Raw genomic sequence first — 24745 nt, forward strand, 5'->3', positions numbered from 1 at the left:
GGCACGAAGCTGAGGGCGCAACAAAAGCACCTCCGTGTTGAAGTCTCACAGGACATACCCTGACATGTCCAGCTCGTCCACAATTTCTCGGATAGTCACATGACTGAAAAGCCACAGAAAGCCATCTGAATCATCCGAATGGTGGACGAGGTGGACATCATTTTTCGCAGTCCAGCATGTCCTGTGAGACTTTAACACGGTGGCGCTTTTGCGCCGTCTGGAGCGGCATGAATTTCACTGCCACTCCTTTTCATGGCCAAATCTTCTGTCACAGTGGAATGTGCCGAAAAAGTGCTGATGTCCACCTCTTCCACAATTTCTCGGATAATCACACGACGGTCCCACATCATCACAGCGTTCACTTTGGAAATGATCTGGTCATTTCTGCATGTTGATGGCCGACCGGAGTGTGGCGCACTCTCCACCGTTGTGCGGACGTCTTTAAACCAGTTGTACTGCTCCTTAATCTGTGTGATGCCCAGAGGATATTTACCGAAAGCCGTCTGAATAATCCGAATGGTTTCCACCTGGCTGTCTCCCAGTTTTTGGCAAAATTTGATGCAGTCGCACTGCTCCAGTCATTCCACCATTTCCTTGTAAAGAAAAAACGACGAGAGACTCCACCCATCCTCACACAAAGGCTGCTTACAAGCAAATGACACAACCGACAGGCGTGAAAAAAATCACGCATGCGCACGAAGGTTCAGGGTTGGCTCATGCAAGCACACGTGATTCAAATCCATCAGGTTTTTGAAAAAAAAAAAAAAGGTCGGATACTTTTCTAACAGACCTCATAGGTTGAAGAGGATTTGCAAATCATTGTATTCTGTTTTTATTAACATTTTCCACGATGTCGCAACTTCAATGGAATTGGGGTTGTAGCTCAAGGGAGGACAGCTGACAAATTTTATTGTATGTATTCATCTAGGTTCAATGACAATAAACACCCTTATTATTATTAATATTAATAGCTCTGTTCCCAGAATCAGCAGTGTTGTTTATTGCTTATACAGTTGGATTACAACTTAATTTCATGTTCTAAACAAAAGGGTTCCCAGCATTGCTCGGACTCCCCCGCTGGGCTTGAACCCCTAAATGTCATCTGTGTCACCGGACCAGACAGCACTGGAATGTAACGAACTGTTTCATAAAAATAATAATACTTTTAATAATAATAAAAGTGTTAAAGCTGTGTCCGCACACCCAGGAATATGATGCTCAAAATTTGCAGCATCACCAAACGGAGCAGACAATTTATAATGACACATTTAACAGCTTTACGGCTTCAACGCTCTATGACTTTTCCTCTGCTGAAAGTGAAGTGAAATGAAGCAGTGCTTCATAAGAGTGGGACTAACGCACGCTTCAGATACCGAATTGTAAATCAGTTTATGCTGCAGTGGACAAGCGTGATGGAGAAAAATTATAAATTGATGGAAATCAATCTGTAAATGGATACATGCACTTATTTTTCAATTGAAGGTGTCTGTGCACCGTTGCTGTTGATGAGTCTCAAACAAGTAGGAGTCCAGACCCAAGTCTTTGAGGTCGAATCACAAGTCAAGTCTGAAGTCAATGACTGTGCAACTTAAGTGCAACTCGAGTCCAAGTTTCAAACTCGAGTCCCCATGTCTGCCCCAATACACCACCAAGAAATAGCTTCAATCAGACAAAGCGTTCTTTAGTTACTTGATAGAAAGAAAATCAAAATGGCAGTTAACGCTGTCATTATGGATGACGGACGATGCCCATTTTAGAAAAGAACCTTCCTCTGGCCTGCCAACAAATTCAATTATAAGTGTTCTCGTTACTGTGCAAAATTAAGGGTTAGCATTTGGATGCCTCAATGAATGGAGTGAAAACGCAATGCTTACAACTTCGCTGAGTGGGTGATAATAAAGCTCATATCCAAATTAAGACTTTTAACACTGTTGCAGCTGTTAAATTGACCTGACTGCTGAAATCATCAACCTGCTCTTACAAATGGTAAAAATAGTAAATTGGACTGCATTTATTAAGACTTCTCCCATTTGAATCAGAAGCTCAAAGCAAAGCTCTTTACAATGATGCTTCACATTCACACACACTTGCTCACACACACGCTGATGTCTGGCACTGAACTGCACACCACACTTTAATTTCAATTTCAATTAGGGCTGCCACAACTAGTCGACTAGTCACAACTACGTCGACTACTGAAACCGTGGTGGAAGATTCCTGAAAGGAGGCACGAGATGTTACATTCTGCTGAGAACCATCAGTGCATGTGAGACAGTGAGCGCGGAGCAGAGAGAGAGAGGATTTTAACCCGAGTGAACATGTAAAAAAAAAAAACCAAAAAAAAAACGTGGAGCTGCCTTTACTTCTCTCTGCACTTTCTCTACTCATGCGGTTCTGATGGCACCGTCCTGTTCACACCATGTGCACATCGTATACTGAATTTATGAGATCATGAGATGAAATAAACAATTAAATATCCTTAAAAATGAGAATAAATAAATGAACGGAGCATACACGGGTTAAAAAAACCCTGCTGTGGAGAAGCTGTGCAGAGATGTTCAGACACACAGATCACATAAAGCAGGTGAGAACTCTGAACTTTAACAGCTTTTATTTTCCACCAAAGGTATTTATTTATTCAATTTTAAGCTTAATGTAGTGTTCAAGCACAAAACATGATTGATGAGAAAAAAAAAGACTTTTAAAAATGACTTCATCACACTAAAATGAACTGGAGTCAATAAAAATACAAGCTGCTGATTTTTATTTTTCAAAGTTATTATAAGCTGCAGCTATATGTTTTATTCATTTCAAAGTGAGTTACCTCTTATTTTATTCTGATTTATTTATACAAAAAATATGGGGAGTCAAATCAGCATGCATTGTTCTGTTCAGTTTATATCAAAGTATTCCTGCATGTCTGTGTATTTTTTCCTTCTTTCTAAGAGTTTGGTGTTTGCATTTACTCCACAAAGTTTTAAAACACAATAAAATGTTCACACTTTTCTTTATAGCAGTTCTGTAATTTTAGAAATGCAACAGAAACAACCACAAATCAGAAAAAGTTGGGACTATATGTAAAATGAAGATAAAAATGTTGCACTATTCCCAGTTTCTCCACTCACAGAAGCCAAAAGTTCTTCCAGAGTTGTGTCTTGGTGGCTTCTCTCACTTGTCTCCTTCCAGAATGGACATTTAGTTTTTGAGAACTGCCTACCTGACACAATTTACTATAAATTACGACACTGTTTGTATTTCTGAATGGTTGATGTAAATGAAATCTAAGAAATAGTCATTGATTTGGAAATGTTCATGTTTTAATCCCCTGACGTTTCTCAGAAAATGTTACAGGCCTTAATTTAGGAAATTATGTATGATCTGACTAGTCGACTAATCGCAAAAATAATCGTTGACTAGTCGACTATCAAAATAGTCATTTGTGGCAGCCCTAATTTCAATTATAAATGATCAATTATAAAAGGATTTTCTTCTGCACCAAAATAATTTTGTTCTGTAGTCGTCAATGAAACGATTGTCAATTTTCTAGTGCCAATATGATCAAATTTCACCTTGTCTGTGAACAATATTTTGGCCGCAGCGGATGAAAATACTGCAACAAGATGCCACACCTTCTGTGGTGAAATCATAGATCATTTCTGACCTTTCAGTGGCAAACATGGTCAGTGATGTCATCATGGAGCCAAAGAAACGTGACTGGACTTCAACTGTGACTGATGGCGCCAAACAAATACTTTAAAATTCAACTACAATGGATCAAATCTGGATATATTCCACATAAAGGTTTTGCTGAATATCTGCTGGGCAGGTAAGACAACACTCACACAGGTCTGCTGTGTCACTTGTCAACACGCGTAATACAACCCCTGGCAAAAATTATGGAATCACCGGCCTCAGAGGATGTTCATTCAGTTGTTTAATTTTGTAGAAAAAAAGCAGATCACAGACATGACACAAAACTAAAGTCATTTCAAATGGCAACTTTCTGGCTTTAAGAAACATTATAAGAAATCAAGGAAAAAAAGATTGTGGCAGTCAGTAACGGTTACTTTTTTAGACCAAGCAGAGGAAAAAAATATGGAATCACTCAATTCTGAGGAAAAAATTATGGAATCACCCTGTAAATTTTCATCCCCCAAATTAACACCTGCATCATATCAGATCTGCTCATTGACATTGACCGTATGTGTCTTTTTGCAAGGAATGTTTTTGCAGTTTTTGCTCTATGGCAAGATGCATTATCATCTTGAAAAATGATTTCATCATCCCCAAACATCCTTTCAATTGTCCAAAATATCAACATAAACTTGTGCATTTATTGATGATGTAATGACAGCCATCTCCCCAGTGCCTTTACCTGACATGCAGCCCCATATCATCAATGACTGTGGAAATTTACATGTTCTCTTCAGGCAGTCATCTTTATAAATCTCATTGGAAAGGCACCAAACAAAAGTTCCAGCATCATCACCTTGCCCAATGCAGATTCAAGATTCATCACTGAATATGACTTTCATCCAGTCATCCACAGTCCACTATTGCTTTTCCTTAGCCCATTGTAACCTTGTTTTTTTCTGTTTAGGTGTTAATGATGCCTTTCTTTTAGCTTTTCTGTATGTAAATCCCATTTCCTTTAGGCGGTTTCTTACAGTTCGGTCACAGACGTTGACTCCAGTTTCCTCCCATTCATTCCTCATTTGTTTTGTTGTACATTTTTCGATTTTTCAGACATATTGCTTTAAGTTTTCTGTCTTGACGCTTTGATGTCTTCCTTGGTCTACCAGTATGTTTGCCTTTAACAACCTTCCCATGTTGTTTGTATTTAGTCCAGAGTTTAGACACAGCTGACTGTGAACAACCAACATCTTTTGCAACATTGCGTGATGATTTACTCTCTTTTAAGAGTTTGATAATCCTCTCCTTTGTTTCAATTGACATCTCTCATGTTGGAGCCATGATTCATGTCAGTCCACAGCTCTCCAAGGTGTGATCACTCCTTTTTAGATGCAGACTAACGAGCAGATCTGATATGATGCAGGTGTTAGTTTTGGGGATGAAAATTTACAGGGTGATTCCATAATTTTTTCCTCAGAATTGAGTGATTCCATATTTTTTTCCTCTGCTTGGTCTAAAAAAGTAACCGTTACTGACTGCCACAATCTTTTTTTCTTGATTTGTTATAGTGTTTCTTAAAGCCAGAAAGTTGCCATTTGAAATGACATTAGTTTTGTGTCATGTCTGTGATCTGCTTTTTTTTCTACAAAATTAAACAACTGAATGAACATCCTCCGAGGCCGGTGATTCCATAATTTTTGCCAGGGGTTGTATTAGTTATGGTTAATGTTTTGACTTGGGTCTGCCAAAATGAATCAGCAAGGTTTGCATATGGTGAAAGGGTAAACTTGAAGCATTGCACTTCCTCTTTCTTGTCATCCTCAAGAGCTCATGAAGCAAATTCACTGTGTTTGTTATGAAATGCAACCCAAATACTTTACCAGCTGGACAATTAGTTGTAATTTCATGATGTACCACAGAAAGAAAGGTAATTTATTATGACTTGATTTTAACACAAATTAAATTCTGTTCATTTTGTGGAAGATTGGAGCAGACAACACATTTAAATCTACTATTTATAGATTCTGAATTGTCAATTGATTAACAGTTTTGAGGACTACCATGAACTAATTGAGTTCACTTCCTAACAAAGAAGCTTTTTTACTTCCCTCAAGTCTCTCTGGCTGTGTATGTGGACAGAATCAATCCTGCTGCTGAACTTTTTGTCCACGTCTCATTCAAGTCTATTAAACAAAAGTTGTAAACTTCTTCAAAGCTCACCCAGTAAATCCACGACCATTAACTTGTGAAAGAGGAAAGGATTACATTACACTCCAGCAGGTACATTACTGAGCTTCCTGTAGTTGTGTATTCTTTATTACAGCAGCACAGAAACATGTGCCGAATGTTGGCTGTTTGACGAGAAGACGTTTGTCAGTCCATCCAGCTTGGAACGCCCAGCTCAAGTCAACGATTTCATTGTGAGGAGAAAACCCTCTCTCTCTTTTGTGCACTATTCTTTGCAATCCCTTTCAACTGTAAATGATTGCAAAAGATAGTCTGTGAGAGTGTGTCTGCTTCGGCCTAAAAATAGAACTAAAAACCTCCCATTACTAGGTCACCGGGTGCAGAAAGTGGAGCAGATCTTATGAGATCAGCCTGCCAGCAGCGGCAACAGAGGCACTGAAACTTTTATCTCTCGCTGGTGTCAGTGGAGCAGTGTGCATTCAAGTTCACATCAGTGCGTCAGGAGACAGAGACGCCTCAGGGGGCATCTGTCTTTGAGCAACCACAAGAGCCTGTGCCCGAGGCTAAGAGGTCAAACCAAATCTGATCCTTGTCAGCTGACGAGGCAAGTGAATGTAAAACGAGCTTTAATGTGACCCGCAGAAGCAAAAAAAACTTTTTAAAAAAATGTGCGCTGCGTGTGATGGCTGGGTAATGACTTTAAATGTTGCAGAATGCACCCCAGGATTCAAAGAGAGCTGTTCTCTATCATTAAACGAAGCTGCAGCAAGCCAAACTCAATCTGGCTTTGCTCCCAGGCTGTAAAACTTTGCTCTAATTTAATAAGCGAAAACAAATTAGCTATAAACGCTACGTAATCCCATTCGCACAATGAATGTCTCTGCAATAAATCTGACACGGTGAATGAAAACAAAAAAGCCTGCTGCTGCAGCTTTATTAACTTTCTGACTCAAATCATAAATAGAAAAGGCTTTACAGTGAGTGTGGGTTTGAGCAAACACTCGCAAATAAAAACAGAGAGAGAGAGACACGTTCCGAGAAAAACAACCGCCAAATAAATACACACACGGAGGCTCAGACGCACGTATACGCTGTGTGGCTCACACAGCAACACGGCTGCTGACAGAATTACGCAACACATTTAGTGACCCACTGAACTACATGTGGTTCTTGCCAGAGTGCAAAGGTCATGGTAAGTAAATCAGGCAGCTCAGACAGGCAGTCAAAAGCTGCGTTCCCATGCACACCACCTGCTGCTGCTTCCTCCTCCAAAGACGTGATGATGTGATGTGATCACCAGCAGCTGATTGTGAGATATCTGAATAAGTTTCTGTGATATTCCGTGGAGAACTGGAAGATCGATCAAATGAAGGAGGGGAGACTTAAAAATTGCAGAATACTTCTATAAATTTTTCGGATATTGTGGTGATGGAAGTACAACCACACTGATGAAAGTAAACAACCCCAGAAGGGAAGAGAAGGGGCACTGGGAATCTTGTTTATCAACATTACCTCCAGCTGGCCTGACAGACAGAAAATAATAATACATTTATTTATAAAGCACTTTAAATGAAGAAAGAAAAATCTATATGAATCTCTATGAAACTCTGTCAAACATGGCAGATACACCAGACCAATGGATGAGAAGAAGTGGTTTGATTTTAGTAAGTATCAGTCACTGATCAAGTCAAAGGTGAAGTAAGTCCCTTCGACTTCTCCCTTGTTACACTTGGGGTCACGTGGATCTGCATGTTGATTGAAGTTTTACGCTGGATGTCCTTCCTGACACTTACAGGTATTTGAACACAGTGACACAATTCTTGATATTTTGCCTGTGAACACTACCACAATGGAAACAAAACAAGACAAGATGTGACTGAAGCACAGGCTTTCAGAGGGTTCAATAAAAACATTGCATTAGCCATTAAGGAATTACAGACATTATTATGCACAGTCCATCCACTTTCATGGGCCATAAATACTTGGACAAACTAACTAAAGATTATTGACATATTTATTCATATTTTTTCCATAGTAACTTTCTTTGGCTTCTCTCTTTAATCACTTGGTAGATCTGATATGACCGCATGTTGTTTTGTTTTGTGTTTTTTTTACACTGGATGACACAACTCCACACTGCAAGGAGAATGGGCAGGGGTGGTCTTGAACTGGGAACCTTCTGCTCTGGAAACAAGCGTAGGAACTGCCTCTATAAAGGTGCCCTGACACTTGCACGACTTTGATCAGCGCACCTGCACGCACAATGTTGTGATGATCCCACCCGCTGTGTTCCCAGCTGGACGCCAGGCTTTATTCCACTGGCTTCCACATGTTGTGCGCTGGACGCTGCATATATATATATAAAATAATTATTTTGTAGCGGCTTAATCATTTTCTCTGTGAGTTGGCTGATGAAAACTCTTCTAATTGCTTCCAAAATGACAGAAGACTGTTCCAGCTGCAATTTTTCCTCTCTCACCAGCGTGTGCTTCATGAGGTGGAGAACGCATTTGGAACCATCTAAAAAGGTAATTATTTGTCCATGTTTATATTGTGATGCCTTGGTAAAACAGTTGCATGTTCATCCCTTCTTGTGTGTAGCTAGTAAAAGTATCGTTCAGATGAGCTGCACTCTGATGCCGTGCGCTGACGCAATCACTTCGCACTTACATGCTGTTTCTGAAATGTTGCTTGGTTTCACGTGAAGTACATATAATTAATGCGTGATGGAGATTTTGAACATTTCAAAATTTTCTTTGGGCACTTGCACGAAACTGCGCACAGTTTACAACAGTTTACAACGGGTTTGAGACAAGTTTACTCTCATGCACGGCAGAGTGCGTGCAAGTGCGCGGATCAAAGTCGTGCAAGTGTCAGGGGGCCTTAAGACTAACGTGGAAACTCAAATTTGCATGTGGTATTCGATCTCAAACAAAAACTCAAAGTATGAGATCATTTAACTTTTTTAGGATGCTGAAAGTTTGTTTGTTGCGGTAAGCTCACTTGTTGATTCTGGCCAAAATAAACTAAAAACACTGTCAGATATATTCAGCACACTATAAAGCTACCCAACAAAGGGTCTGTTTTATTATAACAAGAATATTACATTCACGTCATGAAAACACTTTTTTTTGACCCTAAGGAACATATATAATTCAAAAAGTTGCAACACTGCACCACACTTCAGGATGCAAACAAAGCTTCCCTTCTCAGACCACACCTCCTCAAACCCAGCACCCATCCACTTCCATGTCCTTAATTCAAAGCATCTATAGTTGCTACAGAATTTGAGACTCTTTGGTGGAACAAACTGAATAAATAAAACTGACAATTAGAATGTTCTTTGTGGCATGTGAGTGCACTTTCAATTACATTAGTAAAATTAGTATGGTCTTTCCGAAGAAATTAAATTTGCAAGTATGCCGGAATGTCTCTGTAGAAAAAAGTGGGGGGAAAAAATTCATTTCAAAAGGAACCTCAATGTGCTTTTTCAACAGAAAAAGTGGTTGCAGTGGAAACAAACCTCATACTACTGTCTTCAAACAATGTATGAGTACAAGAGATGAAAGATTAGATTTTCTATGGTCATTTAGGCCTGGTTCATACGGCAGGATAATTAGGCCGATATCGGACCCGATCTTCCCCTTCCAACAATCTTAAGGAAGCCCCGACAATCGTGATGATGCTAAAGATAATCTTATCAGATATTCCTCTCGTGTGTGGTGTGTTAAGAGCACTCTGATCTGCTCGGAAGGGCGTCAGGAGCACTCCGATCGCAAATCGGGGATATTCAACATGTTGGATTTTTTTGGCCCGATATCGCGTGTGTGGTGTCCCTCCAACCAAAACGAGCACACAGCCTGCTGAATGTGACATGCAGCCAATCAGAAAGCGAGGTGACGGACGTACGGAGCGGAAAATATAATCAAAACAGCTGTTCTGACTTACCAGAAAGTCCGGTGGTCGCGCTGTCTCCACTCCTTTAAAGAACGCCTTTTCTTTTGTATCATTTTTTCCCTCTATTTTAAACAGTCCACAAAGTACCTCCGTTTGTTTACTATGAAGTCACATTTAATCGAGAGATTTTGCAAGATTTCCTGTCTGAGCTGTGAATGTTCATGTGTGAAATCTGTTCGTGTGTGGTGGTGTTGTTCTTACCGTGTGGCTGAACACCACACACTGTAAGACCAAACCTGTTAGATCAATGATTTTTTATCTTCATGTGTGTGGTCTCTCAAGTTTTGGAAACCTAACGATAATTTTAGAATCCTGTCGTGTGAACCAGGCTTTAGAAGTGTTCAACCAACTCAGAAAGGCCAGCTAGAAGTTGATTCCGTTGAGTCTGCCCTAAAACAAAACTGAAAACAATGATTTCTTTGAAAATGACTTGAAATTTACACAAGGCTTCGTCATTGTGCTTTCAGAGGCGTGATAAGGGACGTCCCCTGTCTCCTCTTTACCAATCTGCACAAAATGATACAGATTAAATTATTCATCTTATGCTTGGTGAGCAGAATTTCACGTAGGTGTCACACTCAAAGAAGTCAACTAGGTTGCAGCTCTGCAGCTTCTGACTGCTCTCACTCTTACTGATGAAAGTCATCTTACAGATAGAAAAAAAAATCTGTAGCTAGAGGGACACTCAGTAGGGTGCACACCTCTACAAATGCACAACTGGCTTTTCAACCACAACATTCATCAATTCATTGTGCTGGTGTTTCTATGAACTTTACATAAAGTTGGATAAAAACAGAAAAACATGTTGCACATCTTTATTATGAACTGAAAGATAAAGCTCCAAAGTATGGAACCTGTCTGTGTTCATGTGTGCACGCTTGTCATTTCAGTGGAATATCGGTTGTCATCATTTTGAACTGTTATCATTTATTTTCCTTTGTCACACATTCCGTAACTTATTTTCAGACAGTCTCTAAACAAAACACAGTATGATGCTTAAGTCTGTTTTAAGAAAACTTGTATTCGCATAGTGCCAACTGTCTGCTTACGTTAGACATGGCTCCATTAGCTGGTTCAATGTTAAGTGCAGTGATACCTTCACTGAAAAAAATTTGGAGTAATATTTACTTGAAAAAACCTAGGCAAGTTTTTTCACTCAGAAATTCCAAGTAAATTTTACAAGAGGAATGCTTAAGTAAATTTTATATTAGTTTTTTTTCTAAAAGAATAACTCAAGTAACATTTACTAGCAATTATCAACTGAATATTTTTAATTGAATATGACTGTCTTTATTCATAAAAAGTAAAACTTTTCAGCTGTTCCGCTTGTTTTCACTCAAGGTTGCACAGCAGATCATTTTGGATGTTGATGTGGCACAATTTCTACACTGGATGCCCTTCCTGACGCACCTCCACATTACATGAAATGTGGCAGGGGTGAGGTTTGAACTGGGAACCATCTGCACTGAATCCAAGTGCACCAACCGCTTGGCCACCACTCATACACTGAGTATGTAAGTCCCTTTGGCTGCTCTTGTTTTCACTCGGAGTCGCCACAGCAGATCTTGGATCATTAGTTCATGAATGTGTTTATTATAAAACAACCATCGATGCATCTTTTTTCTAAACAGAATTTATTTTGTCTCACTGTCTGACAAATGTAAGTATTTTTAATAATCCACAGAACGCAGAGGTGTGGCCAAGGGGTTAGTGCACTTGGTTTCAGTGCAAAAGGTTCCTGGGAATCCAGTGTAGAATTTGTGCCAATCAACATGCAGATCCAAACTGGATCTGCTGTGCAACCTTGAGTGAAAACAAGGAGAACAGCCAAAAAGGTTTACTTTTATGAATAAAGACAGAGTAAAATTCAACGAAAATATTCATTTGTTAATTGCTAGTAAATGCTACATGAGTTATTCTTTTAGAAAAACTAATATAAGCAAATAAAAATTTACGTAAGAATTCCCCTTGTAAAATTATTTTGAATTTCTGAGGGAAAAAACTTGCCTAGGTTTTTCAAGTAAATATTACTCCAAATTTTTTTTTCAGTGTATTCACAGTAAAACTCTTGCCTTGCTATTTTATTGCAGCAATTTCTGTTTTGACATTAAAATGGTGTCATTGTGAAAAAAAAAAACATTCATGACGTCACTGGTTGCAGCTTTACACATTTCACATACTGCTGGCTACAGCAGAGAAACAGAAAGCAACAGATTTGTGTTTGCAAACTCTGGGTTGCTTTTACATAACAGCCAAGTTAAGTGTCAAGTGTGCTGGATATACAAAATGCAAATTTGGCAAGTCTTCATATAATAAAAATCCAGCACTGATTAGTATTAGTGAAATTAGTGAAATCAGTGTGACAGTCCATCCTTTTCATTGTTTCCTCCAGACTAGGTAAAGCCACTGAATTACAGAAGTGATTTGGATGAGTAAATGTTTTGCTATGGTTCTTTTTTCAGCTTTTTTTCTCTGTGGTTTGCAGTGTCACTTAAATTTATCTTATCAATGATACACATACATGGTTATTTAAGGCACATTAGCAGTGTGCCATAACACAATACCATCAGTGAAGGAATGGAGTTAATTACTCACAGCTTATATTGGCTTACTGCTTTTACCATCTTTTATACCTAATATATAATATTATCACAAAAACTCTTTGGACCTTACAGTCCAGCATGTGCAAAATGATGCATGATACTGGTCTGTATCCAAAACAGTTGTGATTTTCATGTTCAGTACCCACTGTCCTTTGATACCAGATGTATTAGCTGTCCATGTTCGCAGCCTGTCATTCGTCACTAAAAGCAGATCTAAATTCTAGTGTTGTGACTGTGGCATTTTAACAGCGCACCACAGCAATGTACAATCATGCATCACAAGAATATGACACTGAATTGGACATAATAGTAATAATAATAAAAGAAGAAACTAATAAAATAAAAATCACATTTTTTTAATAACTGGTTATAATCATGTTAATGGTGGTTTTCTTCCTCTCTGCAGCCGCAGTAGCAGTGAGGACTTCTGAAATCATTTAAAATGTTTTTTGAGTGCTTGCATTAAAATGTAAAGGAATCATCAATACAATTCAGCTGTCTGCTGTAACATGTATTTGACCTCCTTAAAGCTGTGAAAGCAGTCATGCCCCGACTTGATGACAGCTTTTCTTTCTTTGTTAGTGGTGCTATTACTCAGTTGCTTTGAATACACTGACACAAAGCTTCAGGGGACATCCATATCGTACCCAGATTTATTTGTCAATATTTGAATCCCTTTTCAGGTTTGCAAACGCACGCTTTAAGAATTAAGCAACACATTTACGTCCACCCTTATGCAAAAGACATCTCAAGGAAAAAACTGGGGCAGATATCAACCTACTCTGCCTATTCAATGACAGAGATGATGGAATTCAGACCTGCCGACTTTACAACAACACATGTACTAGGTGTTTCCCATAATAATACTATTACAGGCCTGGCAGGCCGCCAGACCAATGAGGACCCTCAACAAGCCAGAAATATTTTTTATTCTAATCCAATTACATTTTTTTCCCGCAAATCTGATTGGTTAATTGTGTGAGATTCCACACTTTATAATATCGGGGTAACGGTGGCAAAATATTTGACCGTTTCACATTTGAATGTATTATTCCGCGCACTGACTGGTGCTGAAACGACAGTGCCTTGGCTCGACGATAAGCCTTGTCAACCGAATTACCTACAGAAAAATAAACCGTGCAAATGATGGAATTGAATTAGAATGGGAATAACCCTGTTGTGTCTGATGATTTGTGGACGTTCATGCTGTTATACCGTCGCAAATAGTGGTAAAGTTCTATTTGCTACCATATAACCAGCATGACCGTCCGCAAATCAACAGACACAACAGGTTATTCCCTAAATAATGGCAAAGGAAAAATCCACAGATAAAGCAATGAAACACTAGAAGCACTCAGAGAGTGCAAACCTCCACCAAGGCCATAGGGTCACTGACCCTAAAGAGATTCCCTCCTTGGCACAGTGATCTATTCAACAATTCAGTGTTACAACCAAAACTATGATACATACACTTTTCTTTCCCATATATTTGACATCCTTGACCATGAAAACATACCACTAGAACCTGGAATCACTTTTATGTCTTTATTAGTTCAAAAGTTATTGTATAAAAACGATTTTTCGGTAATGGCGGTTTTCTTCTGGATCTAGCTCCATAACATTTGAAGCTACATCAAATCTGATGACACCTTACTGAATCAGTACAGATTCAGCTACAATCTGGTGTTAGTTGTGCATCTCTAGCTTCATTTGTCACCTCACACTGACACATTTTCTATTTTCTAGGGATGTGAATCGTACAACTCACGATTCAATTCGATTCCGATTCTTGGGGTGACGATTCGATTCAGAATCGATTTTCGATTCAAAGAGCTCTGAGAAATAGTTATATTACTTAAAAAAATGTTTATGTTTAAGAAAAATGCAGCTTTACAAGGTTGATCAAGTGATTCTAAAGATATAAATTTACTTATTAAACCCAAACTCCTCATCACCTGTGTTAAAAAAGGACATAAGTCCTGCTCACAGACTGATTGCCAGAGACAGGACATGTCCACATGAAGTATAACTCCAGAAAGCTCCACATTTACTCATGGACGGTTCGTTCATGCACGCGCGCATCTTGCGGTCACAGGAGGAAAGATAAACTAGAACAGAACTCACAGCGCAGACCTGCAGCTCAGCACAAGAACAAATATAAACTAGAAGAGAAATCAGAGTGCACAGTCTGCCTGCAGCCAAACTGTGCACTCTGATTTCTCTGTGCAGAGAACCTGCAGACTGCGTTCTCACCTCCTCGCTACTCCCTGCTGCACGCACCTGATTCAGAAATTCCTGCATCGTCATGACGTCACAGGAAGAAGCAACTCGAAGTGAGCCCGGTGTGAAAGTGACTAAAGTGACTTTTGGTTGTGCAAGTAACTTTTTTTTGGTGCAAGTAATTTTTTTGTTACTAGCACCAGTGCAAGTAGGTTAAAAAATGTATTTCGACCCCTGCGCAGTGCTTCAACTGAGGTTGCTAATTTGGCGTTTGGTCCGGCCTTCTTTTGTCTGTTAATCTTTGAAGAAAAACGTGAGTGCACATGCATCCTGTGACTTGCCACTGATGACAGATATGCACATCAAATTTTCCTTATCCCCAAATATAATGTTTGCACCCTGCCGCTAGCAGCAGGGAGGTTTTTGATGCTTAAACCGAGTGATCCTTATCTTTCGGTATTTGTCAATATGTTCATGTGATAGTCCTGTCACTGGTTAGTATCACCAGATTTGAAAAAAAATTCTGGAGGAAACACTGTGTGTAATAATAATAATAATAATAGTATTTATATAGTGCTTTCAGTCAAAGTGCTGTACAGGCAGTAAAAACAAGCACAGACAGACCAGTATTTCTTTACGTAATGCAGAGTTGTGTCAGGAAGGGCATCTGGCATAAAGCTTGTACCAATCAGATTGGCTGTGGCGACCCTGAGGAATAAGTAAAAACTCAAACGATATTACTTTTTACAATTCAACAACCAACAGAAAGGTGTGGAAGGGGTTGTGATCAGTACTTCACCTCTTTATGTCTCAATTTCAGTGGTCAGGTATCCAACAGCTAACCACTGTTTATTTACTGTAGGTGTTGTTTTTATCCATACCTGTTTATCATGCTTTATCACATATCAAATATATTTCATACATTTTGTTTATAAGGCAGGGGTTGTGGCCAAGTGGTTGGTGAGCTTGGTTTCAATGCAGAAGGTTCCTGATTCATCCCCACCCCTTCCACATTTCTCCATATAATGTGGAGTTGAGCGAGGAAGGGCATCCGGTCTAAAACGTCTGCCAAATCAACATGCAAAGCCACCTAGGATCTGCTGTGGAGACCTCAAGTGAAAAACAAGGGAGCAGCCGAAGGGACTTACTTTACATGCTTTGTTTATAAATTACTTCCAGACCAAAACGTACAATATTACTAATGTTTAAGCCTGTTAATACAAGCTTCTGTAGCTTACCCCTTAGTCTACAGAACAAATTCTTATTCCCTTCGACCTTTCACAGTAAAGCTCTCTGCTGTGTGCTTCCTGCCCAGTCACAACTGCTTTGCCTTTATTTATTTTGTATTGCAAAGTACATTCAGGAAAATATTATTACAAGTGGCTTTACACATTTCACTTTGTGCTGCCTGTTGCACGGAAACAAAGAGATAACTGGAATGTGCACCAGATTTGTTCAATGCATAGTCACTCACACATATGTAATAACCCAGAATAGGCCATATAATGAGCATTTTAACCAATTAATTTTCTGTTGTTAGCAACTATTGACAGTGCTGGAAGGGTGCACTTGACATGTATCATACTGTGTGGGGAATGTCGTGAATTTCAGCAGGGTGACCGCAATTTGTTACATGTGCTAGCTTGCACAGTCGCTTGCACATTTATGCAAGTTCATTCATTCATTTTATGAACCCACTTAGTCCTGTTAAGGTTGATGAGGGGACTGGAGCTTATGCCAGCAGTCAATGGGAGAAAGGCGGGATACACACTAGACAAGCGAGTTTATCACAGGGTCAACACATACAAACATGCACACTCTCCATATATGGAAGGTATATATGAAAACATTTTTACACATCAAATGAACACTTACTGCAAAGTGTTTACGTTTTCGTCCAGGTTTGCCAACTTTACAAGGTGCACTACTTTTGGCAGACTTCTCCTCTGTTATCATTTTTTTTTCCAGTATCGTGCTCTCACCCTGTGAAAAAAAAAAAACACTGCGTTTGACAGAAACATACAGTATGGTCAAATAACTGAGAATGTCAAGTGTCGATCAGGCTTTGAGGACTATGTGTCTGCACACATCTTTGCAAATTTAGGATGATACAAGCTTAGTGGAAAATAGATCTGCTGGACCAGTGGTGGGCACACTTCCGATAATCCGATAACAGATAATTATCGAAGATAATGTTTTCAGTATCGGATTATCTTTTTAGATAACTTTAAAAACCATTATCGGACCAATTGTCTTCCGATTAATTTTGTCCGATAACTTTTAAACCGATAAAGAAAATAAACAAAGCTGAACAGCGACAAGCATTTTTAAAATTAGTTCAGCACCCACCTGTTAAAAGTTTTGTAACAGACGCATGGTTATAACCTTTGCAAACAGAAGAGAACTGCTTGCATAAAAAGCATCTCAATTCTCTGTAAACAAAGGAAAACAGCCCCAAAGGAAAAAGTAAATAAAACATTTCCTTTAACACCATACCGATATGCTGACAATATGACCTAAGTCATCCAGAGGCATACATTTTTAACTTATGGTTCAAATTTTAACCAAACTAATTTTGGACAAGTTATTTAAAATTACTGTCATGTCTGAAGTTTCATAAAGTAAAAATATCAGATATATGTTTTAGTTTTAAAGTAATGTGCTAATTTTTAAGGTTTTGTGAGCACATGCTCTGCCCCGCAGTGCATTTGGGTAGGATGATGTAATCTCAGTACGTCACGACAGGACAAATGCATTTCAGACACTCTGTTCAGGCTCCACGGACAACAGCATTAAACTCTAGTGCCTAAAACTGTCTTGAATATATTCTCTACGTTTATAGACGTTGATTTTTTTAATTGCGTTTGTTAAATTCCATGCATTTTAAATGTGAGCAGACAGGGATTATCTAGAATTTGTTTTGAAAGCCTCTACTGCCATCTAGCATCTACTGGCCAGTAGCGTTCATGGCAGTGTCTGGGAACCAGTAGATGGCAGTGTTCTATTTATTTTGACCCCGGTTGTGTCAGATGATTGTCAAATCAACTTTTTTGCTTTGCAAATGGCTTTTTTATGAAGTTAAAAACAAAACTGCAAAATAATAATAATAATAATAATAATAACATTATTACAAGACAGCTCTGCAGTGTTTGCACAGGCACAGTGCGAACGGTTGGATGCTGCTTGTAGCTTTCAGCAGCAGGATAACCTCATGACGGCCGACCACAATAATATATCAAACAGGTTTGATTCTCATTCGACCATACGATCGGCGATCAGGAGGTGGTCGTCAGATGTTGACCGCAGCTTGATACTCCATGAACACTACACGATGCAGGACGCACAATTAACCTGAAACTTGGTCCAAAAAATTCCTGCATGAAAAATCATCTCGCACACTGTAAAGCACGTTTTACAACATCAAATTAATGTTGTAAAGAGAATGTGCGCAAACATGCGCACATTCTCTCCACATGCAAAAAATTTTGCGATGACACTTCCAGGGCTCCGTAAAAATGCCTGTTTTTACAAATAAAAAAATGGAATATTTTACAAACGCACATTTAAACACCAAAACACGACAGACGTCACATTAACGTGTTGGTTTACATAATGAATGACTGAACCAATCAGTGTTTAGCAGAGGCACGTTTACCCAGAATCCTTTGCGATCTGTCTCTTTGTTACAAAACGTCAGAATTAGTGCATTATTCAACATTAAAAGATATATGTTATATTTTAACTTTGTACAAATGACAGAATTGACATTAATGGAGTTATTCTATCGGTATTAATGTTATTTATAAATCAACACCATAACTCAATATGACTTTATTTTTCAAGACCTCCGCATGACCAGAGCTTTATCGTTGATAGAGAGCTGGCTTTACGGCTGTTCTCAGGGTGCCTCTGTGTTGGGAGGGCTGTAATAAACAAGAGCTTCCAGCAGGGGCCGAATGCTGAAACAAAAAAGTGTGGTCTCATTGTTTGGGTTTCGGGGTGTCTCTGTGCTCGGAGCGCTGTAGTAAACAAGAGCTTCCAGCAGGGGCACACTGTTGAAAGAAAAAAAGTGTGGTCTTATTGTTTGGGTCTATTGTTATTTTTAATATTATTAGAAGCTATTAAATTTGTTTTACTAGTAGTTGTAAATGTGCCAGAGATAATATTGGAATTTATCTGTTATCGGTTATCTCTAACTTCCGATACATTTTTGGGTGGTTTATTGTTTAATCTTTATTGAAGATAACTTTTCAGTTATCTGATTATCTGTTATCAAAGTTAATTTTTTGGTTATCTGTGCCCACCACTGTGCTGGACACAGAAAACTACCCCACACTAAAACACTTGAACATTTGGGGCACTGCATCAGGTCTTGTGAGTGTCTTTGGCTGAGTGGACAATGAGACAAAAACTAAATGACACGCTCCTTTGAACCAGAATGAAGTGAAAGCTCGGTGAACGGTGCAGAGCTGACCTTCCACAGACAATCCCCTCTTGACACCATTACAAAGACGTCGACCAGCCCCCATCTTCCCCAATTGCAATTTCCCTTTGATTAATAAGACCATCGACCACCGTGAACAAAGCCCCATGTCCACCACAAACATGCACCCATGGGGTTGATGGGAGAAAAGATGATCCTAATGTAAATGCTTTCAGTTTAGATACTGAGTGAATAGGACCACCAGCACAAGCTGTGAATGCAAATGAGACTGTAAGGGTATTGCTTACAGCTGCAGTTGGGGGGGATCCGCTTCCTTATTGAATTCCAATGTGGTGAATGAAGGTTTTCTGCACTGTAAGGCATTCTGAAACTGAGACTGTACTGTACTGACCTTTATTTATTTTGAACTTACGGCAGCGTAATGTGAGGAACAATTACTCCAAGGTACCACATGACTGTCACTTCGTATATGACAGTTCAGTGTGAAACAACATCAGATCCTCCAATCAGAAACAAAGTACTGTGTCAACACTCTGCACATGCTTCAGCCCCTTTCTCACTGTCACAGATATCCATCAAGGAAGGTCATATTCCATAACCACAGCAAAATGGTGTGTGAAGGTAACGGTTGCCCATGAATAGCCTGTGTCGTAATTGCACCAATGTACAAAAACAACCGCAGCATGCCTGTAGTATATCGTCAGCACAACCTTAGCGCTTCTGGAAAACCTTCCGGCAGTGATGCCACAGCATGAATGGACAACGTTACAGGTGTCTTGAAAATCTCGCCATGGTTAAAGCAAGACCAAGTCAAAACAAGGGGAAATGACTGTTTCTAATGGACATACTCCAGAACCCTCTGAGGTCTTCCCAAGATATGGACATGGTTTCAAAGCATGACCTTCCAGTGAGAGCTGGACAACACCAATATTTTTTTTAACTAAAAGGTCTGCAAAATCCATTGTCACCATAGCAGTCTCTGTCGCAGTTCCCTCAAGAATATGGCAGTGGACTTTGTGGGGAAAAAAAATTGCAGTCACATATACAACTTGTATAAGACCCTTCTGCAAAAGGCATGGATGCACACATACCTATGCACTATGGTGGCACCATCAGTGTGTTGTGTATGTGGCACGAACATATAAGACTCACATTGTTTTTGTCATCACTCCTGCTGGAGCTGTTTCTGGTGCCGAACTGTGGTGCATTTTGCCAGTGGAAGGAGGACCTGACACATTTCTCACACCCATTTTTTTCTGAAACAGTTGAAGAAGGTGGCACGCACACCTGCGACATTTTATCTTGCACCTGTGGCAAAGTGGTCGTACACCCACTATGACTGGGGCTTTACATGCACCAAATCTTATACGAATTGAGATTTATAAAACAGAAGCATGTGCATGCACAGCTTTGTAAATCTAGCCATAGAAATGATCATATTTATGTCACATTTGCTGTGGACTCAGACTTTTAGTCTGTTATTAGATTAGATTTTTGGGCAAATCCATATACGGTAAGGAATCCACAATCCTTTCTTTAGCCTCCAGATCTGATCTACTCTTCTTGACCTCATCAAAACTGCACTGTAATACATTCTTAACTTTTAGCAATGTCCTGCTGGCAGAGTTGGACCCTTGCAAAAGTAGGGAAATTGGACAGTATTTCTATAGCACTTTATATTGATGTAGATGCTCAAAATACTGTACAATGATGCCTCACAGTCACTCATTTAGATGCCATGCAAGGTGCTGAACTGGACCTCGACAGAAACTTGGGGAATAAGTATCTTGCCCAAGAGACCTTAGTGATTTTAATTTCTGATAAGGAACTGACCCGAGGATCAAGGGCCTCTCAATTAATTGGGAAGCAATTGATGCTACCACACAGGTCATTTGTGCATTAAGAACAAATTCATGAATAATGGAGGGATTATTGTTACTGTGTGATAATAACTATCTGTGCTTATGTATATTGTACATGTTTCTTAGGACATTAAGTACCATGTAACTGCAACCTTCCTGGTTTTACATAATAACTGGGACATTTTTTTTTATTCTTTCTTCATTCTCTTGTTTACAGTCTTTCTGCACTGTCCACTTAAGGCAAAATGTAATCAAACCAATGTTAAGAAAAGCTGGCTCAAGAGTAATAGTGCAGCAGATAACAGCATATTTACAGAGAAATCCTTCAAATGGTGATGCAAGCACCAAATTTGGCACAAACACTCTTTAAACATTACTCCTTTGAAAAAGCAGAATGTCCACTTGAATTTTCGATAGGCGGCCAGGTAGGGGTCAATTGAAGATTTACACAGGGGTCAAATTTTAAAAATGCTCCAATCATATTGAAAGGTATTCCATATTATTTGTCTGACCATAAAGATTTCAAAAAGGCATAGTTTGGACCATCTATGACTGAAATCTATGGAGTTATGGGGTAAAAATAGCAAAATTGGTGAGAAAGGTCAATTTCAGTTTGTACAGGGGTCAAAAGTTAAAGTTGCTCCAATTCTGGTAAAAAGTGGTGCAAAAAAAGTGGTTGAGCTAATAGGATTAATAAATGGAATAGTTTTGACTGTGTTAAGTGCTTGGTCTCCAAAGTATAGGTTAAACAATGTTGACGTCCATTGGATTCTATCACATGTGACATATGTTACCCCGTAACATGATAACTAAGCATGACACATGATGCAAACTATTCTTTTTTAAAACCCTATTAACTCAACCAATAATATGCATTAAGTTTTTCCAAAATTAGGGCAACTTTAACTTTTGTCCACTGTACAAACTGAACATGACCTTTGTCACCATTCTTGTTGTCTTACCCCATAACTCTATAACATTCAGTCACATATAGTCCAAACTATACCTTTTTGGAATCTCTGTGATCAGACAAATGATGTGGTATAGTTTTCAATATGATTGGATCATCTTTTAATTTTGACCCCTGTGTAATTCTTCAATTGACCACCTACCTGGCTGTAAATTTTAATGGACAACCTGCCTTTTCAAATAGGTAATGTCTAAGGTGTTATTTGTGCCAAATTTGGTGCTTGCATTACCATTTGAAAGAATTTTTCCATTATCAGCTGCACCATCAGCACAAATCCAAAGAACTAGACCTCTTTAATGGGGACATAAATGGGCAAAAATAAATAAAAAATAACGTAAAAATGGTCTTTTAGAGTTGTACATGGGTTGGGTTTCATGTTGGCATCCTTTTCATTTCCATCATTAAATCTGTGCATGGAGGAACTACCCTGTTATATAAACACAACTGAGGTTTGTCACAACTCGCTTTGGACTTCTGTGGCATAAGTCAGAGTAGTCCATATCAGGACTCCTGCGTGTGTTGTGAAACATGACCTGGTCTGGGTTCTGTGTGACCCACCTACATGGTCTCTGGGAGAGGGTTGAAGACAACCGGTGATAGGGTGCAGTGAGCAACGGCTCTTTTCCCTTTAAAGTAATAAGCAGGCAAACATTTCTGTGAGAACTATTTTTATAATGTGACATAACTGCGGTGCACCCTGAGCTTCTGCAGTGTCAATGTTGTATTTATGGCTGCAAATATTTGTTACACCTGGTGACATATATTAGTATGCTGAAAAGCTGCCTATTATAACCCCTTTAAAAGTTATAAGATCTGTGTGGGTACACATACTTTGTAATAGCCGTATAAGAGGTTAATAAAGAGAACCAGGAAATTCAAGGGATAGGGAATGTGACTGAATGAGATAAATTGCTGGGGAAAAAAAGCAAATCACAATAACTGGTAACATCCCTGTGATAAGCTGATTTGCATAAAGTGACAGATGTGATACATGGGAAGAGGGGATATTAATACAAAAAAGCAGGACAAATACAAAGAAAAATCAAGTTTGTAGTCTTTGAATTTTAGTGTAAATTTATATATTGATCCTTTTTTAAGACAATGCTGCAAGCTCAATTTTTGAACACTAATCGCCAGTCTAGCGCTCCGGCTTTCCTAAGCAGGGTGGTGTAATTTGCATAGATAATAACGCATTTGGAGTGCAGCCTGGTGTGCAGGCTCATTTGGGAACCACTTACATGGATGACACAATTCAGCGGTGCAAGAACAGCTTACACTGCGCAGCTCATCCCCAAGAGCTCAGACAGACAGAAGGGAAATATCACACCATTTTTACACTCGCTTTCATATAAATAAAAACATTTATTTTTTTTATGGGATGGGGGAGTGTAACAAAAAAGCCTGAAATACAATTTGCCGTTGCCCGGAGTGAACCCTGCTACATTGTCAATATCTCGGCCCTATTTCCATCGGGGAAGCTGGTTATTTAAAGCAATGTCTGTTGCCAGGCAACAAGACCAAGGGCAGTACTGTGTAATGGGAACATAGACGAGGAGGACAGATCGCCCAGTAAAGGAGCCGAACAGCCATTCCAGCTCCAGCACATCCTACACCAGCCAACGCCCACGTCACCAACCGCCATTACAACCGCAAATGTCACAGCCGCACCTCAAACCCGCTGCTGCCGCCGGGGAGCGTCAGTGATGCTGCAGTCACAATAAAGACTCTGCATCACGAAAGATGATCCACTCCACATTGATGAGATTTTTCTGATCATTTCTTCAGCCGTTATAAGAAATCAATGCAGCCACGTCCACTTCACTAAGACCTTGGATGGCAGCGATCGCCGACTGATTAACGCCGTCTGATGATTGTTTAGCTGAGACAAACTGGCAATCAAGTGAAGTGGCCAAACATCCACGTTGGTATAACAACAAAGATGCTAGAAAATTTGTGGCCCCTTTATTTCTGCATCTTTAATAAATACATGTATTTATATTGTTGGCAGAATTCAGAGTGGATTAAGGATTTTCAAATCAGCTCTGGTGAATTTGGCAACATGTTCATTATGATCATTAGAAATGACACTTCGCAGTGACTAAGAGGTAAATCCAAATCCATCAACAGCCTACCTGAAGTTATTCAGCCAAAAAAAAGATGAAGTACTTGAAAACAAGAACAAATGAGACGGGTCATTCGGAAAGCACAAGGCAGAACAATCCTCTACTGTCTCCTTGTTGGCCTGATAGTATCACATTTTGCAAAGTTTTGGAAATTTCACAAAAAAATGCTCTATCTTGTAATGATGAATATATATCTGCTTCAAATTTTAAACAGTTCTTTCCTAACATAAGGGCAATCTCCAAACAAAATTTAATTGATACCCATCTATTACTTTGTGCACATCAGACTGAGGTGACCAAATAATCTCCAGCCTCCTCTGTCAGGGGTTGTTGGAGGTAATTAACCCTTTTGAACATTCAGCCTCCAGTACAGCACTCTGCAGAGGAGTGTGCAAGCTTCCTGAGGCGCACGTTCAACATGTGTTTCTTACCCTCGTGTTTGCAGGTGAATCATCGTAGTCTGAGCTTTTGAATGCAGCGGTGTTCATGACAGTGTTGGATGGCATCGCCAAGAGTCTATGGGGGCTTATGGGTAACGTCAGGCGGCAAAAGTAGATGAGTTTCAGGTGAAAATCAACTAAAAAAACAAAATAAAACTGAACGATGATCCTTCGTCTTCTTTCTGTACTCCTATAAAAACAAAATCAAACTGAATGTAACTTTGGCTCTAATCCACCTGACAATCATCTTGTTCATTCATTTACTACAGAATGCTTTTTTATTAATACTTTGACTGTTGTGGTGAT

The 24745-nt window shown here is 39.3% G+C and overlaps 1 protein-coding gene across 7 annotated transcripts in view; it reads right to left on the reverse strand.

Annotated features, from left to right (window-relative positions):
* LOC117532046 (DNA (cytosine-5)-methyltransferase 3A-like) overlaps positions 1 to 24745 on the reverse strand; it is a 113926-nt gene that overhangs the window by 87984 nt on the left and 1197 nt on the right. For all 7 annotated transcript variants that reach the window (XM_034195279.1, XM_034195277.1, XM_034195276.1 and 4 more), the window contains exons 2-3: positions 24431 to 24629; positions 16476 to 16583 (exon numbers count right to left, since the gene is read on the reverse strand). In XM_034195279.1, the coding sequence (XP_034051170.1) occupies positions 16476 to 16583; positions 24431 to 24505 (183 nt within the window). In that variant the 5' untranslated portion in view covers positions 24506 to 24629. The remainder of the gene's footprint in view (positions 1 to 16475; positions 16584 to 24430; positions 24630 to 24745) is intronic.

The sequence above is a fragment of the Thalassophryne amazonica genome, chromosome 19, assembly GCF_902500255.1.
Source record: "Thalassophryne amazonica chromosome 19, fThaAma1.1, whole genome shotgun sequence".
Classification (NCBI taxonomy): Eukaryota; Metazoa; Chordata; class Actinopteri; order Batrachoidiformes; family Batrachoididae; genus Thalassophryne; species Thalassophryne amazonica.